Below are 19,646 nucleotides of genomic sequence, written 5' to 3'. Positions count from 1 at the left end.
TTAATTTTGTTACATCATTGGGTGAATCCTAAATTACTACATAATGATGCACAGAGTCATTTATAATTCTAACTTAGTATTTCACTTGTGTCTGAAAAGAGACCTTATTAAGCGATCTACATTTTATTTGAAACAGGTTAAATATACCTCACCAATAATAAAAGGTAAATGTCTCTAATAATGTGTAAAACATGGGCTGAAGCCATTTCCCTGTTACGGTTTCATGTGTGAAAGGATTTCAAAATATATTAGACTATTGCATCCCTTGAAGTAGCTACAAAGAATTTTATTTGAGATTCTCTCAAATGCACAAAATATTTGCAAAAATAGAAAAATCACCTTTTAAAACCTGATTAAGAAAAAAGAAAAAAAGCTTCCCAAAGCAGGCCTTATTTTCTGCTTTTAACAATGCTTAATGAGGTTAAAATGGGCAAAATAATGTTCTAGACTCTAGGAGATTAACACAGAAGATGAGCAAAGGGTTTCTGGTCATTCTCGACCTGTCACTGATCAAAGTAACTCAAAAAAGAACTTCCTTTACAGAAGTCAAGAGTCATGCCCTTTAAGGTTATCAAATATTTGTCTGATGAAAAAAAAACTACCCTTTTTGAAAAATCTTAAACATGGGAAAGTTGTAGAAAGGCAGGAAAATGTAGTAAAATTATCATATCTTGAATGTAAGGGATACATACTTAATTCTATCAAATCTAAATTGGCTTCAGTTTGTGATGTCTTTTTGTTAGTGTTAGATAGACTGACAGACTTACATATAAGCAGATCGAACTTTGCTCATACAAAAGACAAAGAGTTTTATATCCCTACTGCTTAATTTACCTGTAGAAGACACAAATCTAGATTATTAAATTTCAGTATTCATGAGCTATTTCTACAAGTTTTGCTGTACTTAAATAATACTGGTGGTTAATTCCCTGTAACTCAGTTTGAAACCTGCTAGTCAGTCTTTTCTAATATTTAAAGAAATGATCTGGTAAAACTTAAGAGTGTTTATATTATTATAGAAAACTTTGAAATAAGAAAATAGATCCAATCAATTCTATTCAAGTGTTAAATCAATTTTTTCTTAGAAATTAAAATTATCATAACACAGAAAAACCTCTTCATACAGAATTCTGCATATCTGATTAAACTGGACAAACTTTTACCTGTAGTAAAACAAAAGCTGGCTTCAATGTGTATATAGAAACTAGTATTCCTTGAAACTGTTGGCTTCAAGAAAATCATTTCAAGAAAAGTGTCTTTCCTGAGTGCACAAGCACACAAGCACACACACACACACACACATACACACTCCCTGAATCAACATTGCTGATGAACTATAGGTAAAGAAAATAAACATATTTTAATAACGTGTACAGCACATATATTTTTAGATTTACACAGTCTGAATTTGTTTACATAATATTTATACAAACTAAAATATCATCCTGAAGAAGAAAAAAAAATACACTCATACACTCCTTACATGTTTTCCAAAAATGCACAGGAGGTAAACATATAGTAACCACAACAGAAAAAAAGGGGGGAGGGGAGGGACTAACTCCATTAAAACCAAAAACTAAAAAATATATATATACAATTAAATTACAACACGTTTTAAAATTGTGATTTTCTCCATTTTACTACTCTGTTTAGTAACTGGCATAATACTACGTAGTTTTATGTAGCATCCGTTATGCATAAATTACCTCCTTGTGTATCTACTCTTTTCATATAGTCGACTGATTCTAAGACACATGCATGCACACAGGTAGAGACAAAATAGATCTTTATATATCCACGAAGTCAAACAACTGGATCAAAGATATCATATTAGCTTAGTTGTACGAGTTTTTCTCTCTGAGTGACTTCAAATTATTTTCCTAATTCTGATCAATCATTTATATCATTTACTTTTATTTGTTTTTTAGCTAAAATGTTTTCCATGACTTAAAGTCTCCTTAGATTCAAATCTACTTGGAAATGGGCTAGTGCCAAAGAAGCAATCTAACACCATCTATGTGGTTCAATAGCCATTTATCAATTGATCATTATCTCTATCTGGTTTTATTAACTCTTTTCTAGCTAGAGGGAGACCTAAAGCAATCTTCCCTTCACATACACACATACACACTCACACACACCTGACCTTCCCTAACTCAAGGAAAACCCTAAATGTGACATCCAATTTTTAAAGTGCGGCACAAGTTGCATGGCCCTACAGTGAGTGAAAACACACTCTGTGTTACAAGCACGGAGAGAGAGCCACCCAGGCAGGGATGTGCCTCAGAAACACACCTCTCAAATTGGCACTCTACAGTGACAAGGAGTATCTCTGGGAGGGAATGAACTTTTTAACTTGCAAGAATGGGAAATAGCTCATAAAGAGTTGCTTATTGGGTTTATGTTGATTGCGTTTAAATCCCAGCTTACTGTATCAGCAGTAATCAGGGTCCCTCTACAGGATATGTCAAAATACACCTTATTCAAATGCATTTATCCTATCTAGAACGGCGTGATAAAACTGTTCACTAGCTAAATGCTACAAAACCCTGGCTCTGTGCACCGGCTTCTGCAGACGTACCTCTAAACTTCTGGTAGTTTACAGACTACCAAATCTTTCCTCCTTTCATTACCAATACTTTAAAAAAATCTAATTAACTCAATGAAGTATTTAATGCTCATGAACTCTTACAAGCAAAACAGGTTTTAGAAAAAGAAGTCAATTGCAATATTTTTTTCAATGAGTGGAACAGCACCAATTTCTTAACAACTACCATCCACTTAAAATCCAACTGTATTTGCCAGTAATACTTTCGTGCTGTGTGGATGATACTATCACGCTAACTCTTGCTTTGTGTGGGTTTGGTGTAGGCTTTTGAACAGCAAGACGTGTCTAGGAGGGAGGCACCAGGGAACTTCCCTCCCTCGCTTGAGCACAGTCCAAGATGAAAGTTTCTGGGTTGTTTCCCTTCGCTTCCTCTCACCCTCGCTCCCCCTCGGAGCCGCAGAGCCAGCAATTGTGCAAGAGGAGCCCGGCGTGCAGGGCGCGTATCACCAAGCGCGTGGTACGAGCCGCCGGCTCCCGTGATTAATTATCAGTTGCCGCCGGCCGCGCACTAACACGTCGGCTCTCCCGGCAGAGCCAGCACACCCAGCCGCCCGCAGCGCGGCCCGGACGGAGCAGCGGCTTTGGGGAGGACTGGGGAGGACGCCGCCGCTGCGCCCGAGTGTGAGTGCGCTGGCCAGCGGGCGAGCAGGCGGGCGGCCCGGCGCTCGGGCTGGCGAATGTGCGGGAGCCCAGCCGGCGCCGGCGGGGAGCGCAGGGGCGAGCGCGGAGGTGGGTGGGCGGCCGGGCGGGCGGGCAGGCAGCCGGGGCCGGTGCGGAGGAACTGGGACCCGCCGGCACGGCCCGCCACGCACGCCGCCGCCGCCGCCGCCGCCGCCGCCGCCGCGACCCTCGGCGCTGGCAGCGATTCCTGCACGGCCTCCTCTCCGCAGGTAGGAGTCGAGCTGCTTCCAGCCCCGTGGAGTCGGCGGGGCTGTGCAGAGGGGCCCCTACGTTTTATGGCTGCTAGGTTGGAGAACCTACTCTGCGATAGCAGACACTTCGACGAAGTGATCAGCACAGACAGAACGATACATTTTTTTGGACGGTGGCTTTTGTTTTCCTTTTTAATTTTAAACAGAAAACCAAGAAATAAAGTCCTCCCCTGACCCAGGCTATCCTGTGAAACTTTGCAACGAATGCCTTTGCTTTCTTTTACTTCAGTATCCTTTCCCCTTTTTCTTTTAAGGAGCCCTCAGGGAAACCATGAAGTAAGTAACCCTGCACATTCCAACACCACAGTTAGGACAAAACAGAGCCTAACGATGAAGTGACCAAATTTTTTAAAATGTTAGAAAGAAAAATAACAGAAACAGAAGTCTATATAACAATTCAAGTTTTCTTTAAAAAAAAAAAAAAGGAAAGAAAGAAAGAAACTTACCTGTTGGGACATTCTGAATAAGAGGTTAGTGTCAGCGTTTTGCCATGTCCCCATGAACCCTGGTTCAGCTGTAGTCGTTCTGGTTCCGAACTGCATGGAGTTGTCAGTACAGGAGTCTCTTAAAGTCAAGTCTCTTGCCCTCTTTGGCTCTCTGTCTCTCTGTGTCTCTCTTTCTCTCACATCCACTTCTGCCTCTTCTGACTGAAAAGTGAAGGTGGATTTTTTGAGCCTCTTGGCAGCCAGTAGCAGGAGTGTAGTGTAGTTAAGAAGCTGGCTGAACTGTGCATTTCATTTGGGAAGGGGGAGATTTGGGGGAGGGAGGGGGTCAGAGCTTCTTTCGCACCTTCTGCACAGATACCCCTATCATTTATGCATAGATTGTGACTCCCCGAGCTTGCCTTTGCTCGGTTTAACAGCTGCCTGTCAGGTGTGCAGGCAGCACCGGAGACCCAACCATCAGCTTCAAACTCTCAGCCACTGCATGTCATTGGATAGCAGAGCTAAGAGTCAACTGCACTGTTCCACTGTCAGGCACCAAATGACACCCTGCACTAACCCCTCTCCAAACACACAGATAGACACACTTATGCACACTCCAAGCAGCACCGTGATCACAGACGGCACATGGGGTGAGGAGAAGCTGAGGCCCTTCCCAGGGAAATCTTCCCAACAATGCTTTCGGGTATAACATGCAATATCTGACATCAGTCTTTAACATTTGTAAACTACTCTGCTTAAACATTTTTTTTTTCTAATTACACTGGAAGAAAGAAAAATATTCAGCTCTAAGAGAATGTTAAGTTGGCTCAGTCGTTGGCTAAATGTTAGCTCCTAAAAGTCATATAGTATGCGCTGGGCTATTTATAACCACATATAAACTCCTAGAGAAAATAATGTACATAGAAACTTGACCTTCCACTCTGAAAAGTAAATAAATAAACCTAGCAGTTTTTTGAACATAGAAGATACACAATAAACATTTGCAAAATAAATACATAGTATTTAACATCCAGTTCCTCTGGTCATTAATTATTAAATTGGAGGTTAAGTAATAAGAAACTGAATGGCAAGGAAAAAAGTGTACCTTTTCTTAAAGCTCACAAATAGAAAAAAATCCTTTGTTAAAGTTCCTGGATGAAGCATCTACAATACCCTTTCAAATCATAAAAAAGAAAAAGATGAAAGAAAAAAAGCCTGTCCCATTTCAGGGAAAAAAGTAATGAATATAAAAATTCCATTTTTCATTTGAGATCTCTATGGAAAATTCTATAACATTTTCATGCCTGATGAAATAGAACCCAGATAGCATGCTGTATTTTTAATTAAACCAGTTTTAAAACAAAACATCTATTTATTAGATAGTGTTTATCAACCTTATTTATGGAAAAGCAGAACTGAACAAAATGCACTGTACATAAACAGTAACTTCAAAATGGAAAGCTAAATTCATGTCATCTCATAAAAGTAGTCAGCAGGAAAAAGCCATCCTTCCTAAACTTAAAATGTAAGGAACATTAATCTTCAACCACCTACAAATATTGAGGACAAATGTACCACTCTCCTTGCTCCTTCTTAACTCAAGAATAACAATAAACCTTACTCTCTGAAACAACAAAAGAAACAGAAAAGAGCTTCAATGGCAGCTCTGTGTCATTAGTGGACAATGAGAAAAGATGAGAAAACGTACACTATGTTGACACAAATGTGCCTTCCCCTCTAGAACCGACATCTCCTGAAAGCTTTTCTGTTAAACTTCCCTCCGGTTCACCACCATTAAGCACAAAAAAGTCTCAAAAGCAGCAAATTCAATATCTGAGAAGAAACAAACAAGAACCCAAAGAATTGTTGCCTTAAAATATATGAAGTCCACCTGTGGTCAATAAAAATATTCTTGAAGGGGGAGGGCAGGAAAAGCCCCTATGAGTCAATTGTCAACAGTGACTGTACCTTTACAGCTAGCTATTACCCACTTAAACTCCCTCTAAAATTTGCTAGCCTCTTGATTTCTGAAGTGGCACTCAGTGCCTCAGTCAAGCTGCCTGCTCAGCTCCTGACCTTCCCACTAATGGCTGTTATTTGTGGGAGGCTTAAGGACACTGTCAATAGCAAGCTTCCTCCTCGCTCCTCTCAGGCTCTGTTGTATCGCTTTGCCTGCGTGTTCTCTCTCGCCTGCCTCTTGCTCTCCCGCTCTCCCCCTCATACTCCCCCTCCTTCCTTCCTCTCTCCTTCACTCCCTCTTTCTCTTCTTCTAGCCCCCACCCCTTCTTTCTTTCAGTCTGGTAGTCCTCTTCTTTGCCAGGTATCATCCCCCCAACCCCACCCCAACCATACACACAGACACACACACACACACACAACACAAAAATCAACTGGCATGCAGCAGCAAGCACCTGCAGTAATAGACTCTTTTATTAAAACTGTTATTCTGCAAGACTTGAAATTCCCCATGGACCAGGCCATGTCAAAGCCGATATAATTAACTAGAGGCTCAGCAACGGATCAATTACCAGACAAGCAAGTGATAGTGAAATCAATGAAAGATCATCAGCCACATTATCAGTGTTGCAACTCATTAGGGCAAAACTGAGAAATGTGCTCAAAGCGAGCCCAAGCAAGGTGGCATTACAAAACAAAGGGCTAATTTGGAGACCCTGCTGTGAACAATCTGTAACAGAATTAGCCTTTTTTCCCCCTAAACTGCACAGCTCCGTAACTAAATGTGACAGACTGAGAGAAGCAGTTTATTAAGACACCAACCCCAAGTTTATTTAGTTCATAAACTCTCTCCTAGAAAATCAATACAGTCTGTACAGGGTTATTAGGCTGACTAGCTAATACATCCAAATCTGGTCTGCCCAGCCAGCAGTCTTCTGACAAAATGCTACCCAGCATAGGCAAACTGAGCTCTTTGAGATCTCAAGGCTTGAGGTTGCTCTAGATGAAACAGGTCTGCAAGGTAACTAGGACCCGTGTATGAGTGCCAAGGTACACATCTCAAAGGCACCAGGATATCTTTCCAAGGTTTAAAATTTTTCAAAACAAACCTATCATACAGTACAGCACTTGCTAAATGGATTGCACAAAACAAAATTTTAACTGGTTTGTAAGACTAGTGTACGAAGAGAACGAGTTTTCTAAGAGATAACGGTTAACCTAAAGTCTTAACAATAAATGAATCAGTAAACTAAAACAAAACCTCAAGCATATACACAGGGTGTGCTTTGTGGATTTTAAATCTAGAATAGTCATTATTAAATCAAGTTTTGAAATTACAAATTAGACTCCTCTAGAAGTCCCCAAAATACATGATCTGAACTTGCCACTCACTGCCAGCATGTAGAGTCTTTGATCTTGGGCTAATTTTCTATCTAGCAAGAAAGGCACAGGTTACAAAAAATAAACCTACAAGGCACAAAAAGAACTTCTAAGTTTGTCCAGTGGCTATATAATCTGTAGATTATGGAAGAGTTGTCTGGAATCATTTGGATTAGAGTTATTTAAGGTTGGGGGTGGGGGGGTAGGCATCATAGTAATCGCTTTGTACTGTCCTGATTCCAAGTATTTCAGGTTAAAGAACTACAAATACTAAAGGCTATGTGCTGGCTTTCCCACATTTACTGATTGTGAGAGATGGACTGTGGAATTTGAGAATACACCAATTAGGTCCAAATGGCAAGCACATTATTAAAGACATTATGGGAATGTGAATACCTCCACCTCACAACAATACATAGCAGATACACACTCAGAAAAAGTAAGAAACAGTGCAGTTTACAATGTTAAAACAGACTGGACAACTGTCAGAAAGAAAACAAAAGATAATAATTTTTGGAAGGGATTCCTGATGTTTATGATTTAAAATGTTCCAAGAAAAGGATTACACTACTAACATGACTTCAGTATACTGGCTCTAAGACACTAAATCCTAAACTTCAAAACAAAAGTCCTTATTTTCACAGGACTTTATTAGAATTCAATTTATAGATTGTTGTAGATAAACATTTTCCTCTAATTTTCAAGCTGGTACCTTATTAAGCATTTCATAGCTCATGTTTTTGAGTAATCTGTAAAAAGTTAGATACATATATATATATATAAATACACATATATATATTCTAAACCTATACTATAGATGCCAATGTTTTAGATAGTAATTAAAAGTTGTAATTATAGAGAAATTGTATTTTTTAAAACCTTTTTGCATATAACTACATACTGTGCCTGTACCCTCAATGAGATCCAATTAGTTGCAAAGAATTTGCATTTCAGTTAGTATGGGATAACAAGACTATAGGGAGGCACAATGCAATTCCACCAGCAGAGTAAGAAAGTGTGTTCTTTCTTGTTAGCTCTGTAAGCAATAATTCCCACAACTGACTGTTTAAAATGTTACTGATCTTTTCAATATTTTGGTATTGAGGTAGATTTAAGTTTTCCCTCCATTAAAAAAAAAAAATCACAAGTTAGTGTAAATATCAGCCACAATGAATACTTACAGGAATAAATGAACAAAGGATTTTGTTTTGTGTGTATGTTTGTGGGGTGGGGGGGTTTGGTGGTGGGATATTGCATGCTTTTTCTTTTCCTCTTAATACTTACTGGTAAGTTCTTTAAAAACACATTGCTTTCTTAAAGTAAGTTCCATAACAAGGGGCAGGGCAACCTCACTGGAAATAATTCTATGTATATATATATATGGTTTTGTGATGCAGGGATGTAGTTAGAACACTGAGAAAGTAGTCAAGGATTTTCATTTCTTCTGGTTATGTTTCCAACAATGTAAATCCTAAGCAAATATCAAATAAACATATAATTTATATACACAGTATAACAAGCATCTCTAGGACTTCTGCTGGTTCACAGAACAATACCTGTAATTCCCTGGGTTCAGTTCAGCAGCTGTTAACAGATTCTGTAATCTGTAATGACAGTAAACTGGCCTTTGCTCTTCTTTTATTCACTATTCATTTTCAAGGCTTGGTTAAGTACAGAGCTGGGTTAAAGATCAGTGGTTTTTCATGTGACACATGCTGGTATTCATCTAATGGCTTGTCAAGACAAAACTGTCCCTGTTCTTGCCAAAATAATAAAAATGACGCTCCACATCGCATGACAATCAGCACTTCCTTATGGCAAAACAACTCAAGCTTTTGTAACTCATTCACTTTACAGAAAAAAATTTTTAATAACAGGCTATCCAATCCTATATGTGGAATTAGGTTGTCATTCTCAAAGGAGATTTTTTTTTTTAATGTTTTGTATGGCCTCTCTTAACTGTAAAGTAACATGTAAACTACTTTCTGATCAAAACAGACTTTACCATATAAAAATAATGCTGAAGCTACAAATTCATATGGCATTAAGGAATATAACTTAATATATGCAAATTATGCAGAAGCAGCAGCCTGGGCCCAGTCACAGAGGTGGGGGGAACCAATTGAGGAAATGTCATTTTTCTTGAGAACAAAGTATGGGACTTGCTTTGCAACATCTGTTGGGCTGTGTGAAATGTTAACAGATGTCTTAAGTGAAAAAAGGAAAAAGAATTAATAAAGGAAACCTCCTCTGAACAGATAATCCACCCAAATTTCCATATTCCTAAGGAAAAAAGTTGACAGCAACCTTTTTCCCTTGTGAAACCTGCCATCCCTACTTTATTGTGTAAAGTTTCATTTTCTGTGTGAAGTTAAGGGATGAATTTTTTGACTCACTAAAAAGGATAGAGAAAAAGTAAAAACAATAATTTCAACTGAGGTTTTCCCTTTGTGAATAATTGTATCATAATCTAAGCTGCCTCTTTTCCCTTGAGTCACATATGTAAATTGATGGGATGACAGTGAAAAGTTCACCCCCCCCAAAAAAAGTGACACAAAAAGATGAAATATTACCCTACTGTGCCTACATGTTGGGGGAAAGGAAGGAGGAGAAATTAAAGAGTAATTCTTTTTTTTTTTTTTTAAGATTTTTTTATTTATTTGTCAGAGAGAGAGGGAAAGAGAGCGAGCACAGGCAGACAGAATGGCAGGCAGAGGCAGAGAGAGAAGCAGGCTCCCCGCCAAGCAAGGAGCCCGATGTGGGACTCGATCCCAGGACGCTGGGATCATGACCTGAGCTGAAGGCAGCTGCTTAACCAACTGAGCCACCCAGGCGTCCCTAAAGGGTAATTCTTAAGGTAAAGTTCTAATATGAACACATCTCTATAGATTAAGGTGTCCATCTTCACAATTAGGATTCACCTATCATTTATACCTACATCTCTGCATTCTCCACGCATTCCCACTTTCCTTCCATTACTAGCCTAGTGTTCTACAGCAGTATAACCCAGTGATTATTAAGAAAACTTCTGGAATATGCTAGTTAGATCCTGGTATTTAAATCTTTTTTTTTCTTTTTTAAGATTTATTTATTTATTTGAGAGAGAGCAAGAGCACAAGAGCACCTGGGACAGAGGGGTAGGGAGAGGGATAAGTTGATTCCCTGCTGAGCATGGATCCCAGGCACCTTAGATCACAACCGGAGCCAAAACCAAGAGCCAGACACCTAACCGAATGAGCAACCTAGGAGCTGGTATTTAAATCTTACAACTGGAAAACTTTTCTAACAGTTTTCATTCATATTTCAATTTATTCGATGGTCTAGCCAAACCTGAATGAAGCAGCCTTGAATCCAGATTAAAAAGATGATGCATACACACCAACTACTGAATCTAACCTAGTGTCTGCTTATACATGCTATAAATTCTCCTCTTTGGAGATATCTGTTCTATTGCTTATGCTCTTAAAAACTCAAGACATAAGTTTCGGTTAACAGTTCGTAGATTAACTAGTTCCAAAATGCAGTTAAGGATCTTTACAGATTTAGGTGAAGGAAGAAAAAAATGTGTTGTCATCTCTGATTGCCAGTCTCAATCTCTCTCTCCTCTATGAGATTCTGCTTTAACATTTTACATGTTCTTTCGTGTTTACAGCTATACCTTCTCCAGATGGCTCTGGCAGCCTGGGTTGGGCATTTCAACATATAGAAACCTCAGCCAGAATAGCCTGGAGATTCCAGGGGACAAGATCATGGTCCACATTGTAAATAAGACATGCAGGCATGCTTTTGGTTTTTGGTTGTTTTTGGACAAAGCACTGTGGTTGCTAAATGCTCTGATGTTTACTCGCAGGAATACCAATCACATCAGAGCATAGGACAAAAAATAGTAATGAGTGCTATACCCCCAAATAAAACAAAAAACAAAAAACTGATCACTTACACTGAAGGAGAAAGCTCCTGCACTGAAAATATCATTATGTGACCTCAGACCCAAAGAGGAAAAGACACTTCTAAAATAAAATTTGAATATGACACCAATTTAAATCACTTTAAACAGTGGCACAGACATCACCCTTAAGCAAATAATTATCTAAAACCTTCATCTTTTTTTTTTTTTTTGTACTATTGCAAAAGGAAGAATCTGCTATGGTTGACACTTGTCTCTGTACCAACTAAAACAACCAATGTGATATAGCATTTGCTGACAGCATAATCAGGGGCTCAGTTTCAGAAAAACACATCAAGGATATACCAAAATGCCATAATCCCTTGATGTCCTATGAAAAATTTAAAAATTAAAAGATTTGGGTAGGGTATGGTAGACGAGGTAGTTTATAAAATATTAGGGAAATGATGAATACTTAGAATCAAGACATTTGCAGATGCAAAAGCATCTGATGTCAGCATGAATCTTAAATCTCCAAAAGATCAAACATTTTACCTACTCTGTTTGGGCTTTAAATAACTAAATAAATAAATAAAACGAAGTGACTTTGTGTCTTCTTTCGGGTCAAACACTGACAATGGCTTCTTGCTACCATAACCTGAAGTCAACATTTTATGAGAAAATCTTCTGGAGGAAAAGAGCCAATGATGTATTTCCTTAAATGAGTATTGAAAAACAGGCTGGAGAGCATCCAGTGGAGAATTACTTCTATATGATCAAGAAAAGTTGCAAGGATTGTAAAGATAGTATTAATTTCTTTATTTACTTCCTTCTACAATTTGTGGACCAGGAAACTTGCAGCCCCACTAAAGATGTCATAGTAATAATTGAAATTACTGTCAGGAAGGAAGATTGAGACTCAGAGACACCCAGGAAATCCAATAAGGTTTTCAGAGTTGTCGTAGAAGAAAACAACTTTATTGACGGTACCCCCGTATATGAAATTCACAAACCTAGAAGACAAACTTAAAAAGTGAAATCCCAGGGCACCTGGGTAGCTCAGTCAGTTAAGCAGTTGACTTGATTTCAGCTCAGGTCATGATCTCAGGGTCCTGGGATGGAGTCCTGCTTTGGTCTCCTGCTCAACAGGGAGCCTGTTTGAGATTCTCTCCCTCTCCCTCTGCCCCTGCTTGTGCACACGCATACTCTCTCTCTAAAATAAATACATAAATCTTTAAAAAGTGAACCAACAATATACCTAAAGTTCCAAAACCTTTGTACAACCACACAGTATTTTCTATCCACACATATTTAAATAGAAATGTTGGAATAAATTTGAATGAACCTGGAGATGGTTTCCAAAAATAAGAAACCCAGAAGATATCAGAAACTCAGGAGAGCAAACTAAAAATGGGAAGAATTAATAATGGCTTAAGTCTGACTAGTACTGACCAACAGTGGGGGTAGTGCTGCAAGAGGAACAACAAAAGCATCTAAGGTATAAGCACTGTGCTGTGTCCTCATCCACCTGGTGGTTTGGGGTATGGTCCCTCGGTAAAAATCCAACAAGCTACATACACATAGGATCTGCACATTTTTCTGTATGCATGCTATGCTTCACTTCTGTAAGTTTACTATTGCTACTGTTAATGGCACTACTACTAAAAATAGTGATAACAAGAGATTACAAGTATGGGAAAGAAAAAAAAAAAAAAACAAGAAAAAAAAAAGCCAGCATGGAAGAGAAAAGGGAAGAGACAAAAGACTGCAGATATTTATCACCGTCAAAAATTAATCAAGTAACTGCCACTATGTATACTGCTTGCAACAGTTTCTTCAGAGGTAAGAAGTGTTGGCAATCAAGTAAATATCTGAGTTTCACAAAATGAGGATGAATGTGAAAGGCAGTAAGTGGGTGGGAGAAAGAATGATTAGGTGAGAGATACCTTCACTAGGCAATGCAAGAGTGTGAGCGTATCCAAGTGGCTTAAATGGAAAAGAACTTCATACACAACATAGGATCCTGAATCATGCTTGCCAGTTATTGCTCTTTGAGCTTGTCCTATGATCTGTAATTATGACTATTTTGGGGTAGGTAATTTGGGGTGGGCACAGAGTGTGCCTGTTGAGAGACTGGGAAAGAGATTATAGACACTGCAAACAGTATTATTTGGAGGCATGGAGTATAGCAAGACAATTTTTTTTTTTGTGAAGATTTTATTCATTTATTTGACAGAGAGAGACACAGAGAGAGAGGGAACACAAGCAGGGAGAGTGGGGCAGGGAGAAGCAGGCCTCCCGCCAAGCAGGGAACCCAATGTGGGGCTCAATCCCAGGATGCTGGGATCATGACCTGAGCCCAAGGCAGCCATCCAACAACCTAGCCACCCAGATGCCCCCAAGACAATTTTTTTTTTTAACTGCAAATATAACATACTCCTCTGACCCACCCAAACACATTTTAAGTGTTCCAGTCTCCAAGGCTGATAGCAGCCAACCGTTAAATAAACAAACCCTGGGGAGAATGAAGTAACAAAGTGGGAACAACTGAATAATTTGCTAATTGATAAGGGATACACTTTTACCCTGACTAGCTAAGTTTTTCACTTCCTTTTCTTCCACTTATTATAAAGAAGGACATTTTAAACATTTTTAGCCACCGTAGGGAATACTGATCAAAGCCCTACTTGCCAAGTACAAGAAGGTGTGGGGAACATGAAAGTTAAGGCATAGTCTTTTCTCACAAGAAGTTTATAATCAGTACAGAAGATAAGCCATGTATAAAAACAACCTTAATAAAACAGAATGTGATAAGAGAAGCTGCAGCAGAATCCTACATGACTTGGAAAAGGAGATTCCTTCCAGCTGGTGTTGTAAGAGAACGTTTCTAAGCAGAGGCAGCATTTATGCTGGAACTGAAGAACCAATAATATCCCTAGAGAAGTGATCCAATTTGCCTAGAAGATAAGGTAGGATCTGTGTAGAGCAATGATGAATGAAAGGGACTGACTGGTCAATAGGAACTGTTATTACTGGAAGGCCCTTACACTCCACTATAAAGAGTTGCTATTTATCCTGTATCCACCAACGGTCAGAACTGCTGAAAGCTTCTCACCGGCAGCACGGTATGATCATTACAGCACACGCTAAGATTTATCTGGCAACAGCATGACAGACAGACTGAAGTGTGAAAAGACAGAAGCAAACCCACCGATTAGGAAGCTGTTACCACAATCTGGGTAAAATGATTACAGGCAACAGGGCTGGGGGGTAGGGAAGAGCAGATACAATATGGAGATAAAACCCAGGGGACAAGAATGACTGAGAAAATGTGGGTTGCAAATGAGAAGAGTCAGGGTGCCTGGGTGGCTCAGTGGGTTAAGCTTCTGCCTTTGGCTCAGGTCATGATCCCAGGATCCTGGGATTGAGCCTCTCGTCAGGCTCTCTGCTCAGTAGGGGCCTGCTTCCCCCTCTCTCTGCCTGCCTCTTTGCCTACTTGTGATCTCTCTGTCAAATAAATAAATAAAATTTTTTAAAAAGAAAAAAAAAACAAATGAGAAGAGTCAAAGATGACACAAAAGTTCTAATATTCTGAGCATGGGAAATGGTAGAAGTATCCACAGAAATGGGGATGAACTAGTTTGTGGGATGCTGCGTTTGAGCTCAGGTTGTGGAAACAGCAGATCAAATCAATGACAAGGCAACTAGAAAACTTCAGAAAACAGACTGACACTAGAGTTTTCAGATCTGAGAGCCATCTACAGAGAAGTGACACAAGAGGTAAAGAAGGCAGAGGTTAGCATCTTAGGGAACACTGAAGGTGTAGGGAAGACAGAAGGAGCAGTATTAACAAGGGCATTACGATGGTCCAGTGTTCTGAATGATAAGAAGTCAGAGTTTAAACAGGCAGAGTTTTAAATGTTCTAAAACAAAACAAAACAAAACAAAATCCACTATATTTAGAGTTTAGTAAAACCAAAGAGTAGTACGTAGTGGTAAATACAGTAAAAGGAAAACAAATGCATGGGGATGATAAATACCAAAATCAGAGTAATGCTGGAGCATGGGGACGGGGTACTGGAGAGAAGGACGGTAACCTGGGGCTTCACATGTATTTTTACATTCTAAGTTCTTATGTTTGGACAAATGGGTGTCCATTATACCTTCCTCTTATATACCTGTGGTTGTAATATTTTATAATTATATTTTGTGCCCTGAGAGAGAGTTCTTAATGGACAAATTGGTATAAAAGTTAGAATTCAGACTGTAAAGGACTTAAGTAAACAAAGTATAAAAGACAAGGAGGCGGAAAAGGCAAAAGGGTCTTCGGAGAGATTCTGCAAAGCAAGCACATAAAATAAGAAAAATAAGAAATAAAATAAGAAAAAATAAAATAAGAATAAAGTAAGAAAAAGTGCTCTGAAAAGTTTGCAGGGCCTAGAAGAACTTGTGTGAGTGTGTTGATGGTCTGTTACACGTTACAGGGGGAAAAAGAGTGTATTATAGACAAATGCGACAAAGCCAATGGAGGAAAGATATTGAAGATCTAAGCCAGAGGGAAAATGATATAAAAGGGTCCTAGGAGAGAATGTGATCAAGACCACAAATAAAAAGGGTGCCCCTGAAGGGAGAGGGGAAAAATTTTTCTCAGAAACCAAAGGTAAGAGATATAAAAAAAAAAAAAAAATTCTGCAGTTAAACAATATATGTATTGAGAGTGCTCGTGTCAGAAAGCCAGTTTACTACCCATCTCCCCAACTGAACTCACCACTGGTTGAAAAGGAAAGAGTTTCATCTATCTTTGGTCATCCAGGGCCTGACAGAGTGCTTAACACACAGTAGATGCTCAATAAATGACAGCTGCACGGAAGGAGTGATCGTCTCAGAAAACAATGACAAATCAAGGACTGGTGGGGGCAAGAGTTGGGTCCAACTGGAGGAGATGAAATGAAACTCTGAATCAATGAGAAATGAATAAAAGAAATGGCAAGTAGCAGAAGGGATCCAGGCTTGGTTCCCACAAACTCTTGAGAAATTTCAAACGAACAGACTGGGTTTAAGAAGTGTACCTCAGATTTCCCACTTTGGGAAGCAGGACACTTAGAACCAGCAAGGAGTTCTTCATTCAAAACCGAAAAATGCCTTGCTCCAACACATACACCCTAATAGGCAACAGTACGTCGTAAATCAGTGCCCTTATAAGGCATTCCTATAGTACATAGTTCTTACAAAGTCAAATACTGAGAACTGATTTTTAGATGAATTTATTCAATATTTTACTTAGATATCTCCTGATGCTAAGTGTTTCCTATGTAGTGTTTTTTAAATGTCTGTGAATATATTCCTAATGAAATTCACCAAAGCAAACAAAAATCAAAAATCTTTATGCCATGTCACATACATGATTTGCATGAAGGAGTGGGAAATGTGGAAGAATGTCACTTCATTAACAAGCGCGAGACGGAGGAGAGCGAAGCTCCACTCCTTACTGCCTGGTTCATATCTCCAAGACTGCAGCTGTGGTCCAAGTCACACCAGCCCTTTGCACAATTAGTGAGGGCTGCATTAGCAGAACCGGGCACTCCAGGTCCAGAATCCCTCCAGAGAGCAGGGGAACGATGAGTTCCATCACCTGGCCAACATCAGCAACCGCCAGGCACCTCAGGGACTTGGACAAAGACATTCATCCGCTCTGCCGGCAACCACTACAGCTTGCCTTCCTAACAGAGTCCTTTCTGTGAGGACCACTGTCTAAGTGACCTGTCACAGAGCTTTATAAAGCAGCATTAATACTGTGGGCCAAAATGAGATTGATCTTTGAGCTTCGTGGTCTCCTGTTGTCAACGGTGCATTATAAAACCAATACTAAATACTTTATAAACAGGTCTCCCTACAGTGTATTAGAAAAACAGTGCATATTTCATGCCCCATAGTTAGGTAGCCACATATCCATCAGACTAATAAATTATTTATTAGGTGCTCAGAAGTGCAATAAGAGTCAATAAACTAACTTCTGAATACTTATAAACTACCATTTCACTAGAAATTGTACCTGAATGAGAAAACGAGCACACTAACGGAATGGGGGAATGGAAATAATCCAGCTCTCTCAAGTGTGCCATTAAAAGGAAGCCCAGGCCTTATGGGTGAGAAGAGACAAAATTGTTTGTCCTGGAAAGAGTCTGGGTTATTGAATTTACACAGAGCGCACTACCTAACCCCATGCTCATTTACTTTCTCTCCTATACCATTTTCTCTAGTCCTATCAACCTTGGGGACAACTCAGGAAGATAAAAACTGGTGGAAACATTTCGAACATACCCTGAATCAGGCCAGATGACATCCACCAGTAATGGTTTGTACTTGACATCTCCAAAGAAACTATACAATGGCTTAAGTGCACAAGCTTTCTGCTACATGTATGCCACGGAATTGAACATTTACGAATCTAACATTTCGTGTAGCACTTTTTTTTCTGTTTTCAGTTAAACCTCCCAAGACCATAGACGCCCTATGATACTGTCCTAATGCCCACTCCAACTTCATCAGGCACCTCTTTCCTAGTCCCACCCGTCTGGAAAAGGACCTTCTGTTCAAGAATGTGTTTCAAGCCTTCATGAAGGAATTCTTCAGCTGGGAGTTATTTCCCAAACTATCAGAGGCGTGGACTTTGTGTAGTATTGTGGGTGCCCTGGTTTCACATGTTGGCCACATTAATACTGGAGATCAAGCATCTGTAACCCACAGCTGAGTGTGCTCCAGCCCAAAGCACCCACAAGGCCAGCGCCAATGCAAACCACTCTTCCCATCCCACATCTGAACCACACTGGTTTTCTCCAGGAGCCAGGGCCTGAGATACAGTTCTGAAAATGAAGGTTTTGGGTTCTTTCCATTCACATGATGGGTATTGAGTGTTGAGAAGAATACTGCCAGAGGGACTGGCTCTTTTTTTCTCTCTCATTCCACACCAAGTGAATAAACCATAAAGAGGTTTACAGTGTCTAATGGTGTTCCAAAATCTCCCAGGGGGGAAAACCTAAACAGATAAATATATAGATTCTTGCACACTGTTTTCATTTTTCCTCCTAGAGTCTTACGGTTCTACCCCATAGGCTGGACAGTTAAAGGTTGAAAGACATTTTATGTGGGTAGGAAAAAAGAAGTAGAAATTAAGGAGAAACATGGAAGAGACCTGATCTCACATCACTTTCTCAAAGAGATCTCCCCAAATCCTAGAAATAATGGAAGAGTTGAGGTAAAAGTGTAAGACAAGACTAGTTTCTTGTATTGCTTTTGATACTACAACCACTACAGCTAAGACAATTATTCATATTAATGAGTTTGGTATGTAGACAAACTATAAAAGATGCAGTCTCTGACCTCAAGTACTTATCTCTGTCTTTTGGGATTTACTCCTCCTGCTAGATTTACTTTTATTCTTCATACCCTTGCCCAGAGGAAGTGATCATCACTCAGGACTTGGAGCATTTCCATGGGTGGGGTTTAACTGTGGCAATGAGAAGTGAGGGAACTTTTGCCCTTGGACAGAGACAATGTTGGCCGCACACCTCAGGATGTCTCATTTGTAACAAAGAGAAATACAAACTCGCTGTGAGATTTTACACTGGCCTCACTAAGCTTTATCAGAAAAACCTTATAAAGTGTGAAAGCATGCTGTATTCCAGTGGTTTATCACATCAAGCACACACACACGCGCGCACACACTGTATCACTGCACATAAATGAGCTAACATCAGACGATGGTCTCTACTCACCCTTTATGTTCAGTTATTTACGTTTTGTGTATGTGCTCACAGCACACGTAGGAGAGAGAGCCACGGACTCAGTTCTGCCAAGTGGTTAAATCCGCAAATTCTACAGTCTGATTACTTGGGTTTGAATACCTGTGGGACCTTTTTATTAAATATGTGACCTTAGCAAGTTACTTAACTCTCTCAAAGTGCCCAAATTCCTCATCTATAAAAAAATAATAATAATAGGGGCACCTGGGTGGCTCAGTGGGTTAAAGCCTCTGCCTTCGGTTCAGGTCATGATCCCAGGGTTCTGGGATCGAGCCCCACATCGGGCGCTCTGCTCTGTAGGGAGCCTGCTTCCTCCTCTCTCTCTCTGCCTGCCTCTCCGCCTACTTGTGATCTCTGTCTGTCAAATAAATAAATAAAATATTTAATAATAATAATCGTTCACCCAGTTGTGAAAATTAAATATTTTGATGAGTGCAAAAGGTTTAGCTGAGAGCCTAAAACATAGGCATTCAATAAATATCAGTTGCTACATATACATGTGTATAAAGAGAGATTCCAAACTATAAGCCCACAGGCCAACTTTGGCCCTGAGGCCAAGTATGTTTTGCTTGGCTTCCTCCCTGAGTGTGTATGAGTATGCATGTATGTGTGCTTAATTTCTGGCGAATATGGTAAAAAAAAAAAAAAATCAAGACG

The 19,646-nt window shown here is 39.6% G+C and overlaps 1 protein-coding gene across 11 annotated transcripts in view; it reads right to left on the bottom strand.

Annotated features, from left to right (window-relative positions):
• The window catches only part of BNC2 (basonuclin 2), a 418,685-nt gene that overhangs the window by 283,160 nt on the left and 115,879 nt on the right, over positions 1 to 19,646 (bottom strand). For 9 of the 11 annotated variants that reach the window (XM_032880536.1, XM_032880547.1, XM_032880535.1 and 6 more), the window contains exon 2: positions 3,987 to 4,187. The exons of 1 other annotated variant lie outside the window; for it this stretch is intronic. In XM_032880536.1, the coding sequence (XP_032736427.1) occupies positions 3,987 to 4,187 (201 nt within the window). Of the gene's footprint in view, positions 1 to 3,986; positions 4,269 to 19,646 lie in introns of those variants that run through there. One more of the 11 variants, XM_032880552.1, reaches the window with a different exon arrangement.

This window comes from Lontra canadensis, unplaced genomic scaffold (assembly GCF_010015895.1).
Source record: "Lontra canadensis isolate GAN:19392208 unplaced genomic scaffold, GSC_riverotter_1.0 scaffold70, whole genome shotgun sequence".
Taxonomy (NCBI): Eukaryota; Metazoa; Chordata; class Mammalia; order Carnivora; family Mustelidae; genus Lontra; species Lontra canadensis.
This window is presented reverse-complemented; position numbering and strand designations above follow the sequence as displayed.